A 21,487-nucleotide genomic window follows, 5' to 3' on the forward strand; every position below is an offset into this window, starting at 1 on the left:
AAAACAGTAAAAAACAACCCAAGCAAACAAACAAAACCTGTAGGTTATAAAGTCCTCACGGAAGCCATTGGATATCAGCAGTGACCACCAGTGACCTTCAGTTCTCAGCCCAACCAGGCAGTACTTGCCTTTATTCTGGCCGAGAGAGTGAGGCTTTTCTTGACCTCAGCTTCCCGTGGGCGAGGAGTGTAGCTAGCCATTTGGAGTGACAGGTTCACCTTACTGCTTAGCTAACAAGGTGGCTCCCATTCCAGAAGCTTCTCTGGCCTCTGCCCAGGGTGAGGAAGGCTCAGGAGTAGAGTCTGGGGACAGTGACCTCCTCGCTCATTCTTCGGACCATTCTCTGGCACCTTCCCTGAGCTGCCCCCATTGACTGGGCAGCGGTCTGATGGCCACTCCTGGTCCCTTGCCCAGATCTGCCGAGGAGAGTCACAGCTGTACTGTCGCAACCACTGTGGTCTCTCCATTCTAAACCTGGAGCCTGCAGATGTTGTGAGGGACCTATGACTGAGCAGGCGTGTCCCCAAGGGTAGACTAGCTAGGTCTTCTGGGGCGGTTTTCTACAGTTAGGAAAAGTCTGTCCTGGACTCCTGACTTCTAGGTCAGCCCCTCTTGAGTGAGGGGGACGTTGGTGGCAGAGGCTCTTCATCCTCACTGGTGTCAACCCTCACATCCTGGCTCATGGTGTTCTGTCGATTGCCCCTCTCACCCTCTGTCACACTGTGCTCCTCCCGGCCTTGGCCACACATGCTACTCACTCTCTGCTTCTGTGCATGGCTTCCGCTCTGGGCTCTCATCTTTTCCCTTCCTGTCTATCCTTGTCTTTGTGACCCTGTGTCACCTCCTCTTTGTCCCCATCTCACCTCTCCACCCACCTGTCCTCCCCACCCACACACTTTTTTCTGGTTACTTGCCAAGGGGCAGCTGACCTTGTTCCCAGGCAGGGCCCAGGTTGCCTGGCCAGGAACAGTATGACCAGCAGGCTATTCCAGGGCAGCACCAGACAGGCTGGCCAGTGTATGGTATCACTCTTTGAGGACCAGCTAGCTGCCCCTTGCCTGTGAGGTTACCAGGGATTGATGACCAGGGCCTGTGGGTCAGACCGAACCACGGTGCCCTGGCTAGGCCATTTGGTTGGGAATGTGCTTGTGTCTCAGACCTTAGTAGAAGGCCTCCAGCCTAGGGCCTGTGGCAGGCTGGGTAGCTGCTTCATTGAGTGTGTTCTGGGCAAGGCAGACTCGTGCCAATTTAGGCCCGGCTGATTTCCCTGATTTCCTGCCCAGCTCCCTGCCAAGAGGGGAATCTGCTCAGGGCTGGCATTTGGGGAGCCCAGGAGGCTGGAGAGGCTGTGCCCCGTGGGTAGAACAAGCTGGGTCACTTCTGTGGGAAATGATAAAGGTTCAAAACCTTTGCCTGGGCCAGGACCCACACAACACAGAAGACTCAGCTCTTCCCACTACCCAAACTGACCACGTTGGAGATGGGAGTGTGGGTGCTGCTTGGACACGATCCATCTCTCGGACAGACATGACCCCGATGCTTCTAAGAGCTAGTTACTGCATACCAGATCAGTAGCACTGGGAGTCGCCCACCGGAGAAGGCCCTGCATGTTTGGGTCTGTTTTGATGACGTGACTCTGAGCGAGACATATGAGGTCTCTGGACGTCAGCTTGAGGTGGTGTGGAAGACTGCTCAAGTCCTGGGCCCACGTGAGCAAGGGTAGCTTTCAGGGATCTGGCCCCAAGGGCTTCTCTAGAAGGCACATGAGGCCAGACTTGAGCAATAAGAAGGAACTGGCCTGGCAAAGGGCACAGTGAGTGCGAAGACCCCAGGAAGGGACTCCTAGTGACCTCTTCTGAAGGCAAGAGGGGAATGGGAGCAAGCTACTGTGTGGAGGTAGACCCAGAAAATGGATGTCCCAGGTTAGATTTTATTTTGGTAGCAGGGCTGCTTAGAAGTGTGTGTGTGTGTGCGCATGTGTACATACACGTATGTACGCACATGTGCGTGTGCATAAGTGCAGAATGACAGGTGTACCCTCTGTTATTCTGTTCCATTTCCGTGGGACAGGGTCTCCACTCAACCTGGAACTGGGCTGGTGGTCAGCAAACCTCAGTCATCTGTGTCGTTCCCTCCCCGCGAGCACTAGGGTTAAAGGTGCACACAGCTATGTGCAGCTTTTGATGTTGGTACTGGGCTCTGAACTCAGGTCCTTATGCTTACACATCAAGCGCCTTTCTTTGCCCGCTGTCCCAGTAAGGATTTCTGGTGCTGTAATAAACACCATGACCAAAAGCAACTTTGGTAGAAACAGATTTATTTCAGCTTTACAGTTCAACCGCACAGTCTATCTCTGAGGGAAGTCAAGGCAGAAACTCAAGATAGGAACCTGGAGGCAGGAACTGAAGCAGAGGCCATGAAGGACTACTGCTTACTGGCTTGCTCTCCCTGGCTTGTTCAGCCTGCTTTTTTATAGCATCCAGGACCACTATCCTGGAGCGGCACTGCCCACAGTGACCTAGGTCCTCCTACATTGTCATCAAGAAAATGCACCACAAGCCATTCTAATGTTCTCAATTGAGATCCCCTCTTCCTAAGTGACTCAAGCTTGTGCCAAACCAGCCAGCACGCCCACCAGGTCCCACCCCAGCCCCCAGTTGATTTAAAATGGGACCTTTAGGGCTGGGGATGCAGCACACGGCTCCAGCACTCGGCTAGCCCGGGTGAAAGTGTGTCCTAGCAGATAGCTCAGGAGAGTGTGAACAGCTAGTGCTGGGAACCTGACAGTCCTAGGCCGCCTGGCCCACGGTGGCCACATGCCTGTTTAAACGCTGACCTCTGACCTGGTGTGGCACACACCTTTAGCCTAGCACCTGGGAGGGAGAAGCAGGCTGTCTCTGAATTCGAGGCTAGTCTGGTCTACAAAGCAAATTCCAGGCTAATTCCAGGCTAACTATGGTTACAAAGTGAGGCCCTGTCTTCAAAACAAAACAGTAACACTCCTCCCCGCCCCGTCTCACACCAACCACAAGGCGTACGTTTTTGTTAATGACAAGGTGGCCATGCTTCATGCTTGACCCTCAGTATTCCACAAACTCAGATGGCTTCAGCACACCTCTGAGGGCTGAGCCTGCATCTGCTGTGTATCCCTGGGACGGAGGGATGGGGTACCCCGAGCTGCTGTGCACTTCCTCTGCTCTGGTCCCACGCCCCATTCCTGTTCACCCACCCGACCCGACCCCTCAGGTTCCCTTCCCTGCACAGGGAAGCTGTCAGGGCTCAGTTGTTGGTGCATTTTGTTTGTCAGTTCTTGATAGTACAGTGTTTGTTGAATGAATGAATGAATGAATGAATGAATGAATGATGTGTGTCAGTATGGCTGTGAATTGTCAAGTTTAAGTTTGGTGCTGGGATGGAACCCAGGGCATCCCAAATGCCTTCCTTTGGTCTTGGCTAGCACAAACCTGAAGACTTGGTGCAGAGGCTGGGTCTTACCAGGCCTACTTCCTCACACATGGGGGTCTTGGGGATACATGCCAGGCAGGGCTGCATGTGCCCCTTGAAGGTCTTACTTTGCTGTCCCTCAGAACACTTTACTCCTGGGCTCATTGTCTTCAGAGCATGCTCTGTAGGGGTGGGCTCCACACTTTGGGGGCCTTGGTGTTCCATGTAGACAAGGGTTTGTTTGAGATAGGAATAAAGTAGGTGCCACAGTTCCACTTGGAGGAACCCAGAGTCCCCGGGGCTGTGCTGGAGGTCCCCTCTGGCTGTAGGCTCTGCTGGGAGTGCTCTGTGACCTCGGATGGGTTGCTTGACTTCTGTGTCTTGTTCTCATCCTTTGAACAGGTGTAATATCAGGGTTGTTGGGAGAACAAGAAGCTCAAAGGTGACATGAGGACACAGTCTCATCCTAGGCACGATGTCAGCTGGCATCTATCCTTACAGCTGTCATTTTTCTGGAAGAAAAAAAAAAACATGAGTTCTAGCAGATCTGGACCCCTGCAACTCCCTGTAGAGCCTTTCAGGGTGTCCATAGTGTTGTGATCTGGGGGTAGGGGACACATATGGCTACCCTGACCATAACTGATAAATTGTTACTTGCTACTACTGCAAGCTTGGGAGTCATGGCGGATGGTGGCATTTGATCTCCAAGCTGGGGTTGAAGTCTCCTGGGGCATCCCTTTTGCCATGGGATACAAACAGCCTGAAGTTTTCCATCACTCTGATCTGAGGACTCCAACAGTAGGCTTGCAAGGGACTAGGTGAATATAGGGAGCCTCAGGGTTAGCCTAGAGTCAGCCTACAGCCAAACTCTGCCCCTCACTTGCTTTTGTAAATAAAGCTTTATTGTCATATGGCATTCCCATTTGTTCACACAGTGGCAACACCAAGCTGGGTGCCTTGGAACCTAGGGGTTCAGCCTGAAGTCCTTTCACCAGCCATTAGAGAAGAACTTGCCAGTCAGTCTAAGGTCCCAGTCTGCAACTTGGAAATGCCCTGGAGCAACCTGGGAATTGATTTTATTTTTGTTCGAATGGTTTTATTTTGAGACAGGATCTCACTATGTAGCTTGGGCTGCAATCCTCTTGTCTCTACTTCCCAGGTGTTGGGGTTACAAGTGTACCCCACTGCTTCTGACTAAGCTGGGGCGTTTCAGATACTGATGCTGCCTCTAGCCAGGGATCATGGTGATCTTAGTGAGGTTAGGGTCTGGCAGCCTTCGGGCATCAAGAACCACAGCTTACAGCTGCTCATGTGATCACTGCAAGCCCGAGATCTCTAGGCTGGTGCTGCCAACCAGCCTGTGATTCACCAACCTCAAGCAGCTGGTCAGAGGGACCCAGCACCCGCTTCAAGTCTCCCAGGAGCCAGTAGGGGCCAAGCACACGGCTTCATTCAGGCCAAGGGACTGTTATGCATAAAAGTGAATCTTCTGTCACTCCTATCTACAGGGCTCAGACTGGGCTGCAGGAACACCTCTTAAGGTTCTTGCCCTGGGCAGTGAGGTCTAGGTCCTAGACTCGGTTCCAGTGCTCTTCCCTAGCCCCCAAAGACACTGGACCACAGCCCCTGTGTGTAGGGGTGGGAGATGCAGCTGAGTGGCTTGGGTACCACACGCCTGTAGGAGACAGCTCACGCCCCATCTGCGGACACCTGTGAAGTGCAAGCCAGGCACAGGAATTCCTCCTGCCTTCCATCTCCTTGAGTTCAGACCCCTGGTTTCCATGGCACTCACCTTGAGCGCATGTAAAAGGGACACTGTTGAACTGACAAAAGCCCATTCAGTGCCAGCTTCAGGAGCTCTGTCAGCCAGAATGAGGCGTCTTTCCTGAGCCTCATGAAGGGGTAGGATCTGAAAAAAGGGCCCGGACTGGCTGACAGACATCTGGTGCCCAGCTGAGGAGTCAGCAGTCATGCATGGCTGCCCTGGCCCCTCCTCTCCGAGAACATGGGGTTCTTGGTGGTGGGAAGGGTGACTCTGGGGATCCAGAGTAACAATGTAGCCTCAAGAGCACATGATAACTGTACAAGTCAGGCTCTTGCTCTTCATACCAGCATTGCTGCGATGTCCCTGTCTATCCGCTGTGTAGCCTAGTCCTGCAAAAGACAAGGCCTAGAGCCATGTGGACCGCTGTGTTTTCCTGCCAGGAAGGAACAATGGAGGCGAAGAGAACCGCCTTCCTGCCTTCTCTCTCCACACCTTGTGTCGGCGTGCCCGCCTGCACCCTGCCTACTGTCCCCGCTCCAGGCCTTTCTGCAGGTGTCAATCCACTGGGCTGAGTGTTAGGGCACGGTGCTTTTTTCGCTTCCCTCTGACTCCTGCATCTCCCACTTGGCTGGTTTCCCAGCTGCCCCGGCCTCTGTGTTCACCGTCCCTCCCTTCCCCAGCTTCATCTGTCTCCCGTTTTCCCTCCTGCCTCTGCTCCCTGGGCTGTAGCAGCAGCAGCAGCAGCAACAGCAGCAACAGCAGCAACAGCAGCAGCAGATGGCACGGAGCAGCCAGGAGGAGAAGGAGGAGAAGGAGAAGGAGACCGACAAGGAGGAGGAGAAGCAGGATGTGGATAACGAGAAAGAGGAGCTCAGCAAGTAAGGCCCTGCAGCTGCTCCGCTCACACCTGGGCCCTGGGGAGCCGTGCCTGGCGCCAGTTTGGAGCCCTAGTTGGTTCTCCCAGGCTGCTCCTCCCGGAAGCCTCAGCCCCTGCTCCCTCCATCCCCCGCCCTCTCTGCAGCCCCCCAGAGACCTAGAAGACTGATTGCTCATTTGAGCCCTGCTCCTGGACTCGTAAATCCAGACAGCCACTTTGGCGCTCAGCCTGGCCTCTTCCCCAAAGCCCCTGAGGTCCAAGAGGGAGAGTGGGCTGAAGAGCCTCGGGAGGACACAGGGATGCAAGCATCTGGCAGCCCTCACCACCATAGTCACTCCCATTAGCACCTGACAACTCCAAGCTGGGGGAGAAGGTGGAGGGGCCGCAGGTGCCTGTGATGGGCCTGTGCACATCAGTGCCTCCCCCTTCCCTGTCTCCACGGCTCCAGCCAGCGTCTTTCAGGAAGATGAATGGGTGACAGAGGCGATAAATCTGCCCCAGTTGTTTCTGAGAAGCTAGGTGCCCAGGTCATGTGACACTCCCCCCCCCCCAACCCCAGCACACGCACACACACAGAGAGCTAGGGCTGGACTGCTATTCCCCAGGCATGCAGTGCTGGGAACCCTGGCAGACTGCTCTGTAGGGATGCAGAATTAAGTCCTCTGGCTAGTGAAGAGACTGTAGAGAGCCTCAAAGGCCTCGAGCAGATCCCCTGTGTGGTGTCAGTGAGTCCCCACTGGTGATTTGTGGAGTCAAGTGACTGACTACCCAACAATTACCCTTCCCTCCCCAGACCTGTAGAGCCTCCCGGTGCCCTTCTGATGCTAAGGTAGTGTTCCAGAGGGCTGCCTGCCCATGGCATTGCCTGCCCACAGTGCCCTCTTTTGGCCCGTATCACCTCTTCCCTTTCACCAGCTCTGAGAGAGAGACCCAAAGGTCTCTTCCAGTTGTCCTGAGGTTTTCAGCCCTAGTTGATCCATGCTGGTCTCCCCTCCATGACTGCAGGGAGAAGACAGATGACACTTCTGGGGAGGACAATGATGAGAAAGAGACTGTGACCTCCAAAGGCCGCAAAACTGCCAACAGCCAAGGCCGCCGCAAAGGCCGCATCACCCGCTCCATGGCCAACGAGGCCAACCATGAGGAGGCTGCTGCCCCTCAGCAGAATTCAGAGCTGGGTAAGCAGGGCCTGGGGACTAGGAGAGGGCTGGGAAGAGCTGGGACACAGGGAGATTCCTGCTAGGATTCCTTGAAGTTGGAGTGAACTGTGGGTCGCTGTGGTTGGAGTTCAGGTCTAAGCATTTGCCTGCTGAGCAAATGGGGCTGTGACCTGGGGCATTCATTCTCTCACTGCTACACCCAAAAAGAACACAAGAGATTCCAGTAGCCTGGACACGGGCAGAACTTAGGACCTGGAAGAGGCTGTAACTCACCCCTCCCCCACCTGGGCCCCATTTGTTGTCTTAAATCAGAAGATTGAGCTGTGTGGCCATTTCCTTGGGTGGTGATGAGCTGGGTGAATTTACCTGCTAAGAGGACAGTTTCTTGGCGGTACCTGTACCTTTCTTTGTGGGTATTGGTTCTCCTTTCTGACCTAGAAGGGCTTTTAAAATCCCGCCTCTTGATAAAAAGAGGGCCAATAGACAGAGCTGAACTGCAGTTCCATGGGCAGCCACCAGGGGCAGCAGTGCATGTCCACCCTCTACTGCAGGTCATCTTGGCTTTCTGAGTCTCTTCCCAGATGGAATGATAGTGAGACCCTGTTTTGTTTCTCACGGAGCCTACTAGGGGCTCCCTGGATCTGTGCTAAGTCCTCACTCCACAAACCAAGAGAGTTGGTTTGGGCCTTTACTTCATAAATTATATGAACTACTAGGGCAGTATTCCTTACCCACATCGCTGATATAATTGGGGTTCAATCTCAGCCCCACTGATCACAGATCCTGTGTCAGCTGCCACTGGGTAACAGTGTTCCAGAGGCACACCTCATGTGCAGGAGAGTCCTGTAGGGCCTGGCCTATGCTAGGATGAAGCTGAAGGGTAGAAAACACACCATGGGCATCTCTCAGTGCTCCAGAATTATCTTTCCTTGGGGGTGCCATTGGAAGCAGAATTCTGTGAGGTCTGTGAGATAGCAGGGCTCAGCAGCAGGAATGGAGAGATTGTCATGAGGCAACCCTATCCATTCCCCTCCTGCCTTGATCTGCTTGCTGGACTCTCTGTCCCTCAGTTTGTATAGGGTTCCCAACTCTCCTCTGCCAGTAGGGACTCGTAGCTGGGCCCTGGGCAGGCCGCCTGTGTAGCAGATGGAGAGTAGTGTGTAGTTCAAACAAGGCCACTTTGCCCCATGTGTGCCTGACTGTCCCTTCTGAGGTACCTCATTGTGTTCTGACAAACTGGGAAGACTGTAACAGTCATCAGCACACTCGGAGTCCCAGCCATGGTGATGTCACTCATGGGTCTTGGACAAATGCTGAGGAGCTAATTTTGATGGTCATGGTTGGAGTAGGCTTTGGGTATCTAGATTCTAGATTCTTAGAAGGTCGCACCCAAGAAGGCGTGACATGGCCTGCAATGCACAGTGGTGCCCCTGTCTACCTGCGCATCATCTCTCTCTTACCCTTGTGACCACGTCCCCAGGTGGGCCACTCCCTTCCTAGCAAAGTGCATGTGGAGATAGAAGCCGTGGTCCAGTCCCTAGGCACCTCAGTGTCCTTGTCTACAAGTGTGGATAGCAGATCACCTCTCCACAGTGCACTGTGGGGTTACATGTGCTTAGCACCTGGCTCCCTAGCGTGAGGATTAGGCACTATGTTAAGGGATAGCTGAATTAGGCCTCTGCTGGCTCAGAGCCAACTGCAGGGAAAGCAATCTTTGGGGCTTCCACCAATTGTCTTTCTCCCTTTCAGCTACCATGGAGATGAACGAGAGTTCTCGCTGGACTGAGGAAGAGATGGAGACAGCCAAGAAAGGTAAGGTGCCATGATGCTGTGCCGTGTGCCTGAGTTTGTCCCAGGCACCAGAGTGCCATGCAAGACTACTGATGCATTTGGCCTGGATCAGGGGCTCAAGAGCCCCAGTTGGATCTGTTAGAGTTTGGGTGTGTTCTGTGAGTGGTGGGTAAGGTGTACCTGAAATTAGAACAGCTCAGGAGCGTGCAGGCTGAGTGCGTGGGTCTCCAGCGACAGTGGTTGAACTAGGTCCTGGTGGAGTGGCAGTTCACTGGAGGTCAAGACAGGGCCACAGCGCCAGTGTCACTCAGGTCTTCTTGTCATCACACAAGTGTGCACGTGGCTCTCATACGGGGCCCCAAGGACTCCCATGCTGGGTGCAGGTTTGGGCTCTGTGAACATTTGGAGTAATGTGTTCTGCAGTGCGTGGGGCTACAGCCGTGGGGACAGTCACGGAATTATGTACATCAAATTCAGGGGGGTCATCTGAATTCAAGGGGTCACCTGAACTGGTGTTAAGCTGCTTGTGACCTTGTGACATGCTGGGCTAGGCCATCATACCCTCCAAGATTGTCACCTCGTGGTTCCACCCTGCTGGCTAAATAAGACCCCTATCACCAGCCTCTCTCTGAGCCCTGACACTAGAACCCGGCCTTTGAGAGGATTCCCCTAAGGCCCTGGTAACATTATCGAAAGCTCCCCGAAACTACATTCAGCATGGCTGAGGCCTTTACTTTCCACCTTGGTGACCTATCTCTGAGCCTCAGTTTACCTATCCCTAAGATAGGAGTGCCATCCAGTACAGCTGCAAGAGTGAAAGCCAGGCATTAAGGGTCTCAGGATAGGCAACTTTTACTGACGGTCCCAGAGCTAGCAGCTGTGAGCATCTGTCCCTACTTCCCCTGTGTATTCTGAGAGACACAAAGATACCTGCTTACTTGAGTGTGGCACCGCAGTTGGCTCCTGCCTTAGTTGCCAGCTGTCTTTTACCCTGACTCCTCTCTGAGAAGTCGCTCCTGTCCCCTCCTGTCCCTGCGTCCCATCATGGATAAGGAGCTGAGGCTGAAGGTCTCCCATAGATCCAGAAGTGATACACTGAGGATCAGAAGCCAGCCCAGGCCTCTCACCCTTCACGCTCTGCCCCTGCCCTGCCTCTGCCTAGGCCCTGCCCTATGACCGAGGTGGCTGTGTTCAGTCTGTGGTGTGGACAGTGCGAACCAATTGCTTTCTTCTGGAGCTTTAACAAAGCCGCTACCACCGCCACCTGTGGCCCTGGTCCTCAGACTCGGCTCCTCACTCGTGGGGTTTTCTGAGGGTCAGTAGGAGTGTCCATGTCACCTGAGAGCAGGAGGATGCTCTTAGTGTTCCTGATTCTCCACTTGGACATGTGTCTTTGCTGGCCTGCACCCTCTCTTAGCCAAGGTGGACATGGCCTGGGGGCAGGACTGTTGCTCAGAAAGCACAGTGTGGGAGTCTTTTCATGGGACTCTGTGACAGTGTCTCTAGCCTGCTGGGTGCATATACAGTCACCCCAGAGGGGCCATGTTGACAGTTCTTTGTTTTTTTGTGTGTGCATGTCTACGTTGTGGTTTGTGGTATGAATTCTAAAGAGTCTTTACGTAGTGGTCCGATTCCCTTGGTTTAATCTCTGAAAAGTATGTGTAACAGACTTGACCACTGAAAAGCAGTTTGTTAACCTGGGCATGGTGGCACACGCCTGCCGTCCCAGCACTTGGGAGGCAGGGGCAGGAAGATCATGAGTTCAGTGTCACCCCCGGTTATGTAGCAAGTGGGAAGCCAGCATGGGCACCACGAGACCCCGTCTCAAACAAACAGCGAAACAAAACGCACCTACAAAGACCCACAATGGCGTGCTACAACTTCCCACACCCTAGATGGAAATCCCATACCAATTATCGGTCCCTCCTGCCCATCAGTCCAAGGGTGAGGCAGCACTAATGGACTTCCGGTCTGTGGCTGGAAGTCATTTCGCCCTGACACTTACAGGAATGATTCCTGCCGCTGTAGCCCTTACGCCTGGCTGCACTCACTTAGCACTGTGTTCAGAGTTCCTCATAAAACTATGACGGCTGTAGGGCTACGTGAACCACATGGAGTGTGACACCCCTCCCCCCTCCACACACTTTGCCTGTGGGCTCACCTGGTGACAGAGTGGTGGGTTGTTCCTGCCTTGGGCTGTGCATGCTGCTGTGGACGTCATGTGACCGTCTTTGCTTTTGTCCACATGTGGGGCTCAGCATACTGACCATGCAGTTGCTCGGGGAGGTGCCCTCCTTCCCCCACATCCCTCCATATTCTCATGCTGTCATCGGCTCATAGCTGTTGTTGCCTGACACCAGGAGGCTGCTCGCTCTCTCTTCCTTTTGGAAGGGCAGATCAGGAGGTGGGAGGAGGGTGGGATGACTCACCAGCTGGGATGGGGCGCCCTGATGCTACTGTCTCAAGGTTAGGGCCTGCAGGGAGGGCCGAGAGCTTGTCCCCAGTGATCCTGGGGCCCATGTGCACCGGCCCTGCTCAGTGACATTTGAAATAGTGCCGTGAGCGCCAGCGCGGGCTGCTGCTGTGAATTACAGCAATCTGGACAATTATGCCTGCTCACAGTGGCTGCTGATGGCTGTTCCGGAGGCGGGGGCGGGGAGGCAGGTGCGCACAGCCCGTGGTAGCTCCTTTTCCACTGCCTGTGGGGGTGAGAGGCTAAGAATGTTCCAGAGCACCCTGCTGAGAGAGTGCTGACAGCTCAGAGAGGAAAATGACCCCCGCCAAGCCGTGTCCCAGGCAGATGGTACTCACCCATCCTTGGCCCAGTGTGGGGTAAGAGCCTACAGTGAGCCAGGCCCTGGGGGAACCCAGGCAGGTAAGCAGCCAGGTGTCCCCAGAGCCACGAGCTTCCTCAGCAGCCCAGCTGTGAAGGACAGCTGCAGAAGAACTCAGCCCTAAGACAAACTCAATTGGACTTCCTGTCTGTGTGATCTCTGACCACTCACTTTCTTCATCTCTGTGACTAGTTGCAGATTCCAACACAATGGGAGTTGTTTCTCTCCTTTACTCAGGGCTAGAGGTGTCAAGTCGAAATGGGGGCAGGGTCATGTTCCTTCTAAGGCCTCCAGGGAAGGTTCTGCACCCACTTAAGGTGATGACCTCACAGGACTGGCCTCCATCCTCTCATGGCCTGGCCACCCCTCTCTCCATATGTCCCTCCCTCCCTCCCTCCCTCCCTCCCTCCAGACTGGCTCTCTTTGTAGCCTGGGCAAGCCTTGAACTTGCAGAAGTTCCCACCCCTGCCTCCTGAGTGCTACTACTGAAGTGTGTCACCGCACCTAGACACAGCTTTCCTTCTTGTGAGCTCCCACCATCAGAATGGCCGTCTTGCCCTGTGTTCACTCTGTTGCTTTCACAGGCCCTTTCCCCTATGCAATAATAATTTCTGGGTAGATACAAAACTTACATTGGGAGCATTGTTCAGCCCAGCCACATCCATGTGACTTTATTGATCAAAAAATAGTGAATAATTAGTCAATAGTTAACCTTCTGATGCCTTGGTATCAGATCCTGATGCCTTAGGCATATTGGCCTGTACCCCACCCCTTACCTCTGCAGCTCCTTGGTCTGGTGGCCTCCACACTTCGGCTTCAGTTTATCTGCTCCTTATCTAAAAAGAGGCAGGCAGATCTACCTTCAAGGTTTCCCACCAAGGTGGAAGGAGCCAGACGTGTGCAGCCCTTGGTATATACTCAGTGTGGAGTCTCAGCTCGGCCCCCTATGGAATCTGGTCTGAGTGGGTCCCTGTAGCACAGGCTAATCCTCACTGTATCCTGGGGGTGTGATGCAGGGGCATGGCCTGCCAAGCAGTTGTAGAGCCACAATGGAGGGCAAGCTTACCATGGAGGAAGGCTCTTCATCTCACTTCTGCTCTGAGGCAGCTGCTGTTATGTAGATAAAGAAAGAGGCCCAGAGATGTTGAGTGTGTTACCCAAGATCACATAGCTGAGAAGTGGGCATCTGGGATTGGAACCCAGGCTCTCGAGTTGCCGAGCAAGACTGAGTGGTGAGGAGAGTAAATCGGTTGTTCCCCGGGGCTACTGTTTTCCAAGTAATGAAGGAAGGAAGGGAGGGCAACCAGTGGAGCAGATAGCCCTGTGTTGGGAGCAGTGCACTCAAGTGAGATGATTAGGAACCCAGACAATGAGCACGTGACAGGCAGCAGTGGACAGCTACAGTGACTTTGATGACAATGGTCGGGTTGGGGTGTTTGGCTATTATTTGAAGAGGATGGATAGAACTGGAATCTGGCAACCAGCATCTCTGTGTGATGTATGTGCTGAGGGGGCTGCCCTCCTGGGCTCATGCTAGGTGGAGCCTGAACCTGAGCAGGAAGCTGCCTCTTAAGGAATCCCTTATTCTCAGGGACAAGGGCCACAGTGGGAAGGAGGGGCCTGCAGGGCTGGGCCAATGTCCTCAAGTGCCCCAGGAAGACATTAATCTGTCCTGGAGTTCTGATCCTGGGCAGAGCCAGTGGTTGGAGGATAGGGAGCCTCTACAGTGCTTAGACCACTGCATACTATTTCCAGAGCAGGCAGTGGAGGCAAGTGTCTCGTACCAGATCTGCTCAACAGGCACCCTGCCATGTAAGCCCTACCTGCCGGTGGATATGGTCTGGTCTCAGTGTTTTCACAGTTGAGTACCTAGACCTGGTGGGGAGGTGCTTAGCCATTGTTCTATCAGAGTTCATGCTGTCCCCAATGCCAGGCCAGGTTGACTGTTCCAAGAATGCACTGTGTATCTCCTAGGGCGCCCTGTGCACAGCAGTGAGGTAGCCTGGTCAAGTGTGCCCAGCCAGTGGCTGGTGCGCTGAGTTCAGAGGCCACAAGTGCAGGGCTGGGCATTGCCCATGTGAGCAGATGATGGGAGGGGATGGAGCTCTCCATAGGCAGGATGGAGATGGCCCTGGAGGAGCATGTCTGGAGGTTCTTGACCTCTTGTGTTGTGATGATTCCCATGGAGAGAGCAGGGCTCCTTCCGTGTGCACGCAGGTATTGCCAGACTCTCGCCCCTCATCAGTGTCCTAAAGGAGATGTGGTCCAGCTCCTGCCGTCCCTCACTCTGGGCCAGCATCCGACTCCTTGTCGGGAAGAGACAGATAGTGACCCCATGTTCTCATGAACAATTAGCTTCTGCTTTGCCCATGAGAAAGCGGCATGGTTGAGGAGTATGCCTCTGTGAGACATCCCTCCCCAGGTGTGTAGCCGGCCAAGGCACTCGGGATAGGGTATTCTGACCCTGCAGACCAGGGCATCTGTGGCTCTGGAAGTGGGCAGATGGCCTTAGGTGGTGGCGCCCTTTTGACTAGCTCACAAGTGTCTGGCATGGTATAGAGTACCTCTGTTGTAGTGGTAATTGGCAAGTAGAAGCACTGGGATCTCAGGTGTGAGGTGGGTCTAAGCAGACTGGAGGATGAGAAGGTGGCCAGGGCAGGTCAAGGGGGAGGTCATCCCCTGATGCTCCCCCCCCCCCCAGGACTCCCTATGCCCCACAAGGCACACTGGCAGGGGATCCAGACTGGGGCAGTCACAGCTCCTGAGCCACTGGAGCACTTTATGGGCCCCAGGTGGCACATGAGAAAGGGTCACCATGGCCACCATTTCCTCCTCCCCACTGTGGCTATTGGGCTCCTTCGGTCTCTGCCAGCTTCAGGCCCTGACTCAGGCCCCCTGCCTCACTTCCTGTCTTGGCCAATTTCACTTCCTAAGTAGCTGCCTCTAACTCCTTCCTTAGAAATTAGAGGTGGAGTGGGAGAACCCGAGACCACAAGGCAGACTGGAGCAGCAGTCACACTGAGCACGTGGGGCCACTGCGCCCAGTGTTGGGGACACTTGAGCCAACTCAGGACTCCCCAGACCTGACCACAGCCTCAGACACTGGGATCATGGGTCCCAGCCTCAGACACTCGGGTATCTAGAGCTTTGTTCTTTTCTTGAGTGTCTCTTGCAGCCCCAGCTCCCATAGGTGGAAGGGTGCAGCAGAGGAGCTGGTCTGGGGGAGTCGATGCTATGGAGATGAAACACCCCTCTGAGGGCCAGCGGCAGGGCCCAGAATGCTTCCTAGACACATGCAAATGTCCTGGGACCTTCTCGTGTTTGGGAGCAGTAGAACTGTCTGTTTTCTGGAGCTCCTCAACCTTGGGATGGGAGCCTTTGGGTTTCCTTCCAGGAACACACTGACATTTCCACAGGGGCCATGCTCTCATAGGCCCCCTTCGGAGTTCCCCTGTGGAGCACAGTGGGATTCCATGGGAAAGACCTGGGTTCTCAGCAGTCTGGGGATCTCTCTGCCAGCTGGCCTGGGATGTGACTGAGCACACAGGGCCAGGGATACAGGAAAGCTCCGAGCTGCCTGTCCCTGTCCTCTGGGCTTCTAGAGCAGGATGGAAGGGCAAGGGCTAGAGGGACAAGCTGGCTGTGGAAGTCAGCCTGACCGGACGCTGCTGTAGATGCAGCTCGGTTGTCTTGTCCTCCAGAGAGCTGTTGGGACCTTGCAGCAGGTGCTCTCGGGGAAGAGAGGATGTAGGAGACAGCCAGGGCCCCCAGGTCCTTCCCCCACCCCAAATGGTTGGTGGTGTCAGAGTACTCCCAAGCAGATTCCAAGTTCCCCAACCCCCAACCCCATAGGAAGCTAGCCAGCCCTGGCTACCCACAGCCCTCTGGGAGGCTGGTCCAGGCTTTGGGGGCCTGTGAGGAAGGGGGGGTGCGACCGCAGGTGGAACCGGCTGGCTGGCGGGGAAGGCTGGCTGGCGGGCGGCCGGAAGAGGCTGCTTGCTCCCTGCCTGCCGGGGGTGGGAGCTCTGTTTTTCTGGATCCCTCAGTCTGTTCTTACCGCTGCTGACGCTGCCACGGATGGGGAGAGAGGGAGGGAGCCTATGCCAGTTGGCCCGCCCAGCCGAACCTGGGCCTGTGCCCGGCCCCCGCCCGCCCCCGCCTGCTGCGTCTGGAGGTCACATTCAGTCCTGACGCGGCTCGCTGGGTCAGGCAGCAAGAAGAGCTGAGCACAGAGCCCTGGGTCCCACAGCCCGGCTGCTTAGGGACACAGCTGTCCGGTTCATCCTACCCAGGGCTTTGGATTTCATGTGGCTTGGTGGGTCTGGGGGCTCCCCGCCAGCACCCTCCCCAAGTGTCCTCCCTGAGAACACTGGTGCCTGGAAGAACTGCGGATGCCGCGTGCACACTGGTGACGCCTGGCACAGAGAAACCCAGCGTACAGAACTGACAACTTCCCGCTGTCGTTGCCCTCACCCCCCTCCCAAGCGGGAAGGGCACCGCTCTACTCACTGAGGCAGCTGGTGGCAGCGGCTGAAGGAGTCCTGGGTCCCGTGGGGCGGTGAGCAGCTCCCGCCCCCAGTGCCTGCTCTCACCCTCACTGCTCCTGAGGATGTGATCGGAGCTACAGCCAGGGCATATCAGCAAGAAGCCCTAAGCAGCCTTGCTGCCACAGCCTCCTGATCACCGCTCCACTCCCTGGAGCATCCTTCTAGCCGGATGTTTCCAGAAAACTTGGCCGAGGGGGAGACGCAGATGAGAGGATGTGAGTGGCCCCCGGCTGGGGATCGGGCTGGAGGGTGGGGTTGATTGGTGACAGTGACTTTGATGAGGCTACGGGAAATTGTGGCTGGAAGTGTGGTGGGGGGGGACTTGGAATTTTGAACCTATGGCCACAGCTCCTCTTTCCCTGGTGCCTCTTCTTGCCTTTCTAGGTGCAGCCACGGTCCCCTAGAAGGAGGCTGCACTCATCTGGGCTCCAGGCTTGGTTGGGGCATTCTCAGAAGGGTTCCCCGGGGTAGACAGAACAGCAAGGCTGAGTCCACATTGTGAGTGTGAAGTGCTGCTGTGCACGGCACCCCAGCGTGAGGAAGCTTGTGTCTTCCCAGGACTGTGTGGCATGCTCTGGGAGGGGCTCCCCAACACCTCTGCCCAGTGATCCTTGATGACCACATGTGTTCAGGAACAGCTGAGTGTCATCCCCCACCCTGTCCGTTTCTTACTTCTATAAGCTGAGTTAGTTAAGGGACCCAGCTGCCCAACTCCTTGTTGACTTAACTGAATTTGGAAATGTCTGTTCCCCAGGGTCACCCCACCCCCAACAGTTCCAAATGGAGACCTGCCCTGGGGTTCCGGGCCTGCGATCCCTCGCAGCCTGACGTGTTTGCTGGGCCCTCCTGGCCCGCGCGCTCGGGAAATATAAATAAACGCAGCCCCAGCCGCCAGGTTCTGGAAGTGGCAGCTGCTGCTGGCGCGGGTGGAGGGAAAGGTCAGGGGCTGAGTTACACTTGATCCCGAGCCCTGGCCCTCCGTGCCTCCTGTCCTTGAGGATCCCTGAGAAGCAGCTATGGAGCCACGTGGCTCTTGTGGTCACTGCAGGCCAGCAGGTGGCCTGGCTGTCCGGTGCCTCCTCCATACCATGGGGCCCTTAAGGCTGCTACAGTAGGAAGCTGAGGCTTCAGACCCACTTCTGAGCTGGGTTGAGGTGGGTGGGAAACTCACAGTCCCAGTCTGGACCAGGGTGTGGGGGCAGGGCAAGACAGACTTTATTCAATACTATGCAGACCTAGGGGGCCACTTGCTGGTGTGTTTGGAGGTTTTGCTGTTTCCTTTGTTTGTAAGCCACCACCAACTGGGGTTTGAATGAGGGGGTGGGTAAGGGTGGATAGTCATTGTGTATCCACCCTCCCCCCTGTTCCCCCTAGCAGTTACAGTTACAGCCTGGTGTTGAGCTTGAACTTGACTTGTGTAGAGGAAAATGATTGAAGCTCAGTGATGGGAAAGCATCTGAGCGTTATTACAGAGTGGTTCCGGCGCTGTCATTCCCCCTAACCTCCACCCTCAGGGGCAGGTCTGCCACTGCCATGGGAAAGTGGCCAGCTTTGCCTTCAGGGAAGCTGGGGCCCACTGAAGGTTGCTGAGGTGTGAATAGAGGGTCCAAGTAGCCTTCCAGCTCAGGGTTTGTGGCCTCAGAGCTGAATGGTGTACGCCACTCCATATGGAGCTCCGAGCTCGTGGGCAGGGAGGTCTGTGGCCTTGGTGGGCTGGGCAGGCCTGCGAGCTGGAGTTTCTTCCCCTTGTGGTCTCAAGCTGTGACCCGAGAAAGATTCATCCTTGGCTGCTGAGCTCGGCCAGGCCAGGTGGGCCCCGAGTCTGGTGTGGCCCCTTAGGTGTGAGGGCCCAAGCTCACCCTGCTCCCTTCCTCAGCTTGGCCCTGCTCCAGCTTCTGCTCTGCTCTCCCACTGCTTTTTTCCCCTTCACCTACGGTGAGACCGGAAAACAGCCTGGCTCTCCTGGGGCCTCTCTGCAGCTGTGCAGAGTTGGGGGTGGGTCACCATAGCTCCCGCCCAGGGGAGGGAACGGCATGGGGGGGGGGCACTTCTGTGTTCTGCCCCCTAGAATCTTAAACGAGGCCTCACTTGGGGCCATGCCTGTCACCGTCGTCATTTCCCTGATCCCTGTCCGTGCTCCATGCTCCTTCGTCTTGGACTGGCATGAACCCTCACCTGTCTTCCACCCACAGGCCTCCTGGAACATGGGAGGAACTGGTCAGCCATCGCCCGCATGGTGGGATCCAAGACCGTGTCCCAGTGTAAGAACTTCTACTTCAACTACAAGAAGAGGCAGAACCTGGATGAGATCCTTCAGCAGCACAAGCTAAAGATGGTGAGTTTGGGCCAGAACTCCTGGGCTAGGCTCCCTGGGGACTGTGGACAGCCAGGCCTCCCACAGTCAGGCCTCCCTCATGTGGCCCCTGGCTGCCTGGCGCCTGCATGGGGAGGTACGGGTGGGCTGGGCCCTGACTCAGCCAGGAATCCGCCACCGCCCTCAGTGCCCTGGGTTGGAGACCAAGAGGCCAAAGAGCCCTAAGTAAGCAGCTTAGGCTTCTGCTTGGCTGCCCCATTGGGCATTAGGGTTACAGCGAAAGAGAAAGGGTCCCAAGACTCAGAGTCCGGAGGAAGATGTGGGGGCAGACACATCCCACACTGAAAACTGCGAGGTACATGTAGGATCTCTTTGGCAGCCATGGCCAGGAGGGCCTTGGGGAGACCCCACTGCCTTCTCGCCATCCCTCTATCCTCTCTCTCATCTTGGACACACTTGTGATCGTTATCATCTTAGGGCTGGAAAAACTGGGGCCTGGCAAGGCTCTTTAGCCACCTAAGTAGAAGTGTACAGCCACCCCTGCCTTCAACGTCCCATTGTGGTCAGAGGCTTAGGAGGGGCCTTGCATCCATCCTATCATGGGTTTAAAGTCGTGTGGACTTCACACAACTGAAGATGCATTGCTCTTCCTGCAGCCTGCTGAGGCCCAGAGCAGGTTACATGGCAGTACCATGGCATGGCATGCTACAGAGATAGCAGCAGCCCACCAGAGCTCTCCTCTGGCCCTGTGCGGAAGCCCACTAGGGCTGCAGTGGCTGTCCTTGTGGTCCATGGCTTCCACTTCAGTTTCTTCTGAGTGTATGACTGCCCAACTCTTCACGTTCCCCGGGGACTTTTCCCTCTGCCCCCAGGGACCCCCAATGGGACAGTGGGACCTGAGTACCCGGTGGATTAGAGAGAGAAGCTAGATCTGAGCTTGTGAGTTGGGCACCTGTGTGACCTGAGCAGAAGGTGAGGGACTGCAGGTGGTCTTGTGGGTCAGAACAGAGGTGCCTGTGGAGGGGAAGTACTTCGTGGGGCTTCCTGCCTCTTGCTGTTAGTTATACTCCTTGCCACTTATGTCTCAACCCTGTCCTCTGGCTATGTGAGGCCCTTGCAGTCACTGCGCAGCTATGGCCACTAAGGACTGTGTGCTGATAGACACTGCCCGGGAGATGTGTGTGTGAATCTAAGGTCTGTCACTTGTAGGCTGTGTGGCTTTGGACAAGTGTCTTGTCCTCTCTGTGCCTCAGTTTCTCTGACTAAAATGGGAGGGTTAACAATAGACTCAGGACTCTGAGGAGGGGGGTCTTCCTCAGAAGTTTCAGTGCAGTTCTTAGAAGGGGCCATGAGGCGACTTGCCAGTCTTGGGGTGCTGATGGCAGAAGGCTCAGGATACAGGTGTCTTCTAAGTGTCCTGTGCCTATCCCAGATGGACACGTGCATGCGTGCATTGAGCTACTCTCCAAAGTACAGTGGGCTCATGGCCGGTGGGTCTGTACCCTGGCTCTGCTGTCCTGTGGCTGGTGCTCAGGGCACACGGCTTGGCCTCCAGGCCTCATTGCACCTGTGAAATAAATAAAACAGGGACGGGGGAAGCACCTACTGGAGAGGTGTGAGGAGCCAGTGCTGTCCACTGTGGAAAGTCCAGCATTTGGCCCAGGTCACTGAGTAGGACAGAGTTAGCGGCTGGAGTTTCCGGAGGAACTAGCTACTCCACTGTGAGGTGAGCTACTGAGCTGAGAAGGTGCTCGGGAAGGGGTCCTTGTCCCTGGTTTTGTCTTTTTCAGGTGGCTGCCCTGGTGGCTGCCTATAGAGGCTGCCTGATTCCCTCCCCAGCCAACCTTAAGAGCAGATAGCCCAGTCCATTGTGCGAGTATGTGAACTGGCCTTTGTAGAAACTCCTGACATGGGCTGTCTGCTTCCCGCCCCTTCAACATCCGGCTGCCCCTAGACAGTGGTCAGGCTAGGCATGGTCCGTGTCTATAGTCCCAGCACGCAGGCGGCTTGATGCAGGAAGATCAGGAGTTCAGGGCTAACCTGAGCTATAGGACCCTGTCTGAAAAGGAAAATCACAAGAACAAGAGGATCATTTCTACCTGTGATTCCTAAGTGGCTCCTGGCCCAGCACCATCTGAGTCCAGGAAGGCACATACCCTTGGCCACCCAGGGAGTGGAGGCAGGGGGACAGGAGGTCAGTGGGTGTCCCCTCCTGCTCACCCCAGGCCTGACCTGCACATGGCTGCTGGAGACTCATCAGGAAACGGGAGTTTGGGCGGAGCCCTGTGTCGCAGGTTATGTAACATTTGGCAGCCTTGTTCTCTCTTAGGTCTCCCTCCCCCTCCATGTGGCCGAAGGCTGCCCTTCTGTCTGTGTCCTGGCCCTCGGGGCTCGGCCTCCAGGTTGCTCAGTGTGTCATCTGGGTCTCGGCCCTGCTGGCCTGGCTTCCTTCTGCAATCTTCTCTCTGTGGCTGCTGGGAGACGCTCCGGGCAGGGATGTACTTGAACTCCAGCAGGCAGCCCTCCTTAGCTCTGAGCTTTGCCTTGCCGAGTAGCTGTCATTGTCTCTGAGGATCGTTTGTGTAATGACATGGTTACAGAGTGCCTGGCTCTACTCCACGTGTGGGAGCGAAGCAGGCAGAGGCCCAGTTGATGAGGAGTTAAGTCTGGTCAAGAACTACTGAGGCAGGGATCTAGAGAGAGTGAGGGTTGGAGGGCATTGGTTAATTCCCCCAGGGAGATCAGAAAGGGCCTC

General features: G+C 55.5%; 1 protein-coding gene across 10 annotated transcripts in view; it reads left to right on the forward strand.

Moving 5' to 3' along the window:
- Ncor2 (nuclear receptor corepressor 2) overlaps nt 1–21,487 on the forward strand; it is a 149,498-nt gene that overhangs the window by 91,139 nt on the left and 36,872 nt on the right. For all 10 annotated transcript variants that reach the window (XM_013349886.2, XM_013349929.2, XM_013349937.2 and 7 more), the window contains exons 16-19: nt 5,939–6,087; nt 7,092–7,264; nt 8,996–9,058; nt 18,611–18,753. In XM_013349886.2, coding sequence (XP_013205340.1) covers nt 5,939–6,087; nt 7,092–7,264; nt 8,996–9,058; nt 18,611–18,753 — 528 coding nt within the window. The remainder of the gene's footprint in view (nt 1–5,938; nt 6,088–7,091; nt 7,265–8,995; nt 9,059–18,610; nt 18,754–21,487) is intronic.

This window comes from Microtus ochrogaster, chromosome 2 (genome assembly GCF_000317375.1).
Source record: "Microtus ochrogaster isolate Prairie Vole_2 chromosome 2, MicOch1.0, whole genome shotgun sequence".
Classification (NCBI taxonomy): Eukaryota; Metazoa; Chordata; class Mammalia; order Rodentia; family Cricetidae; genus Microtus; species Microtus ochrogaster.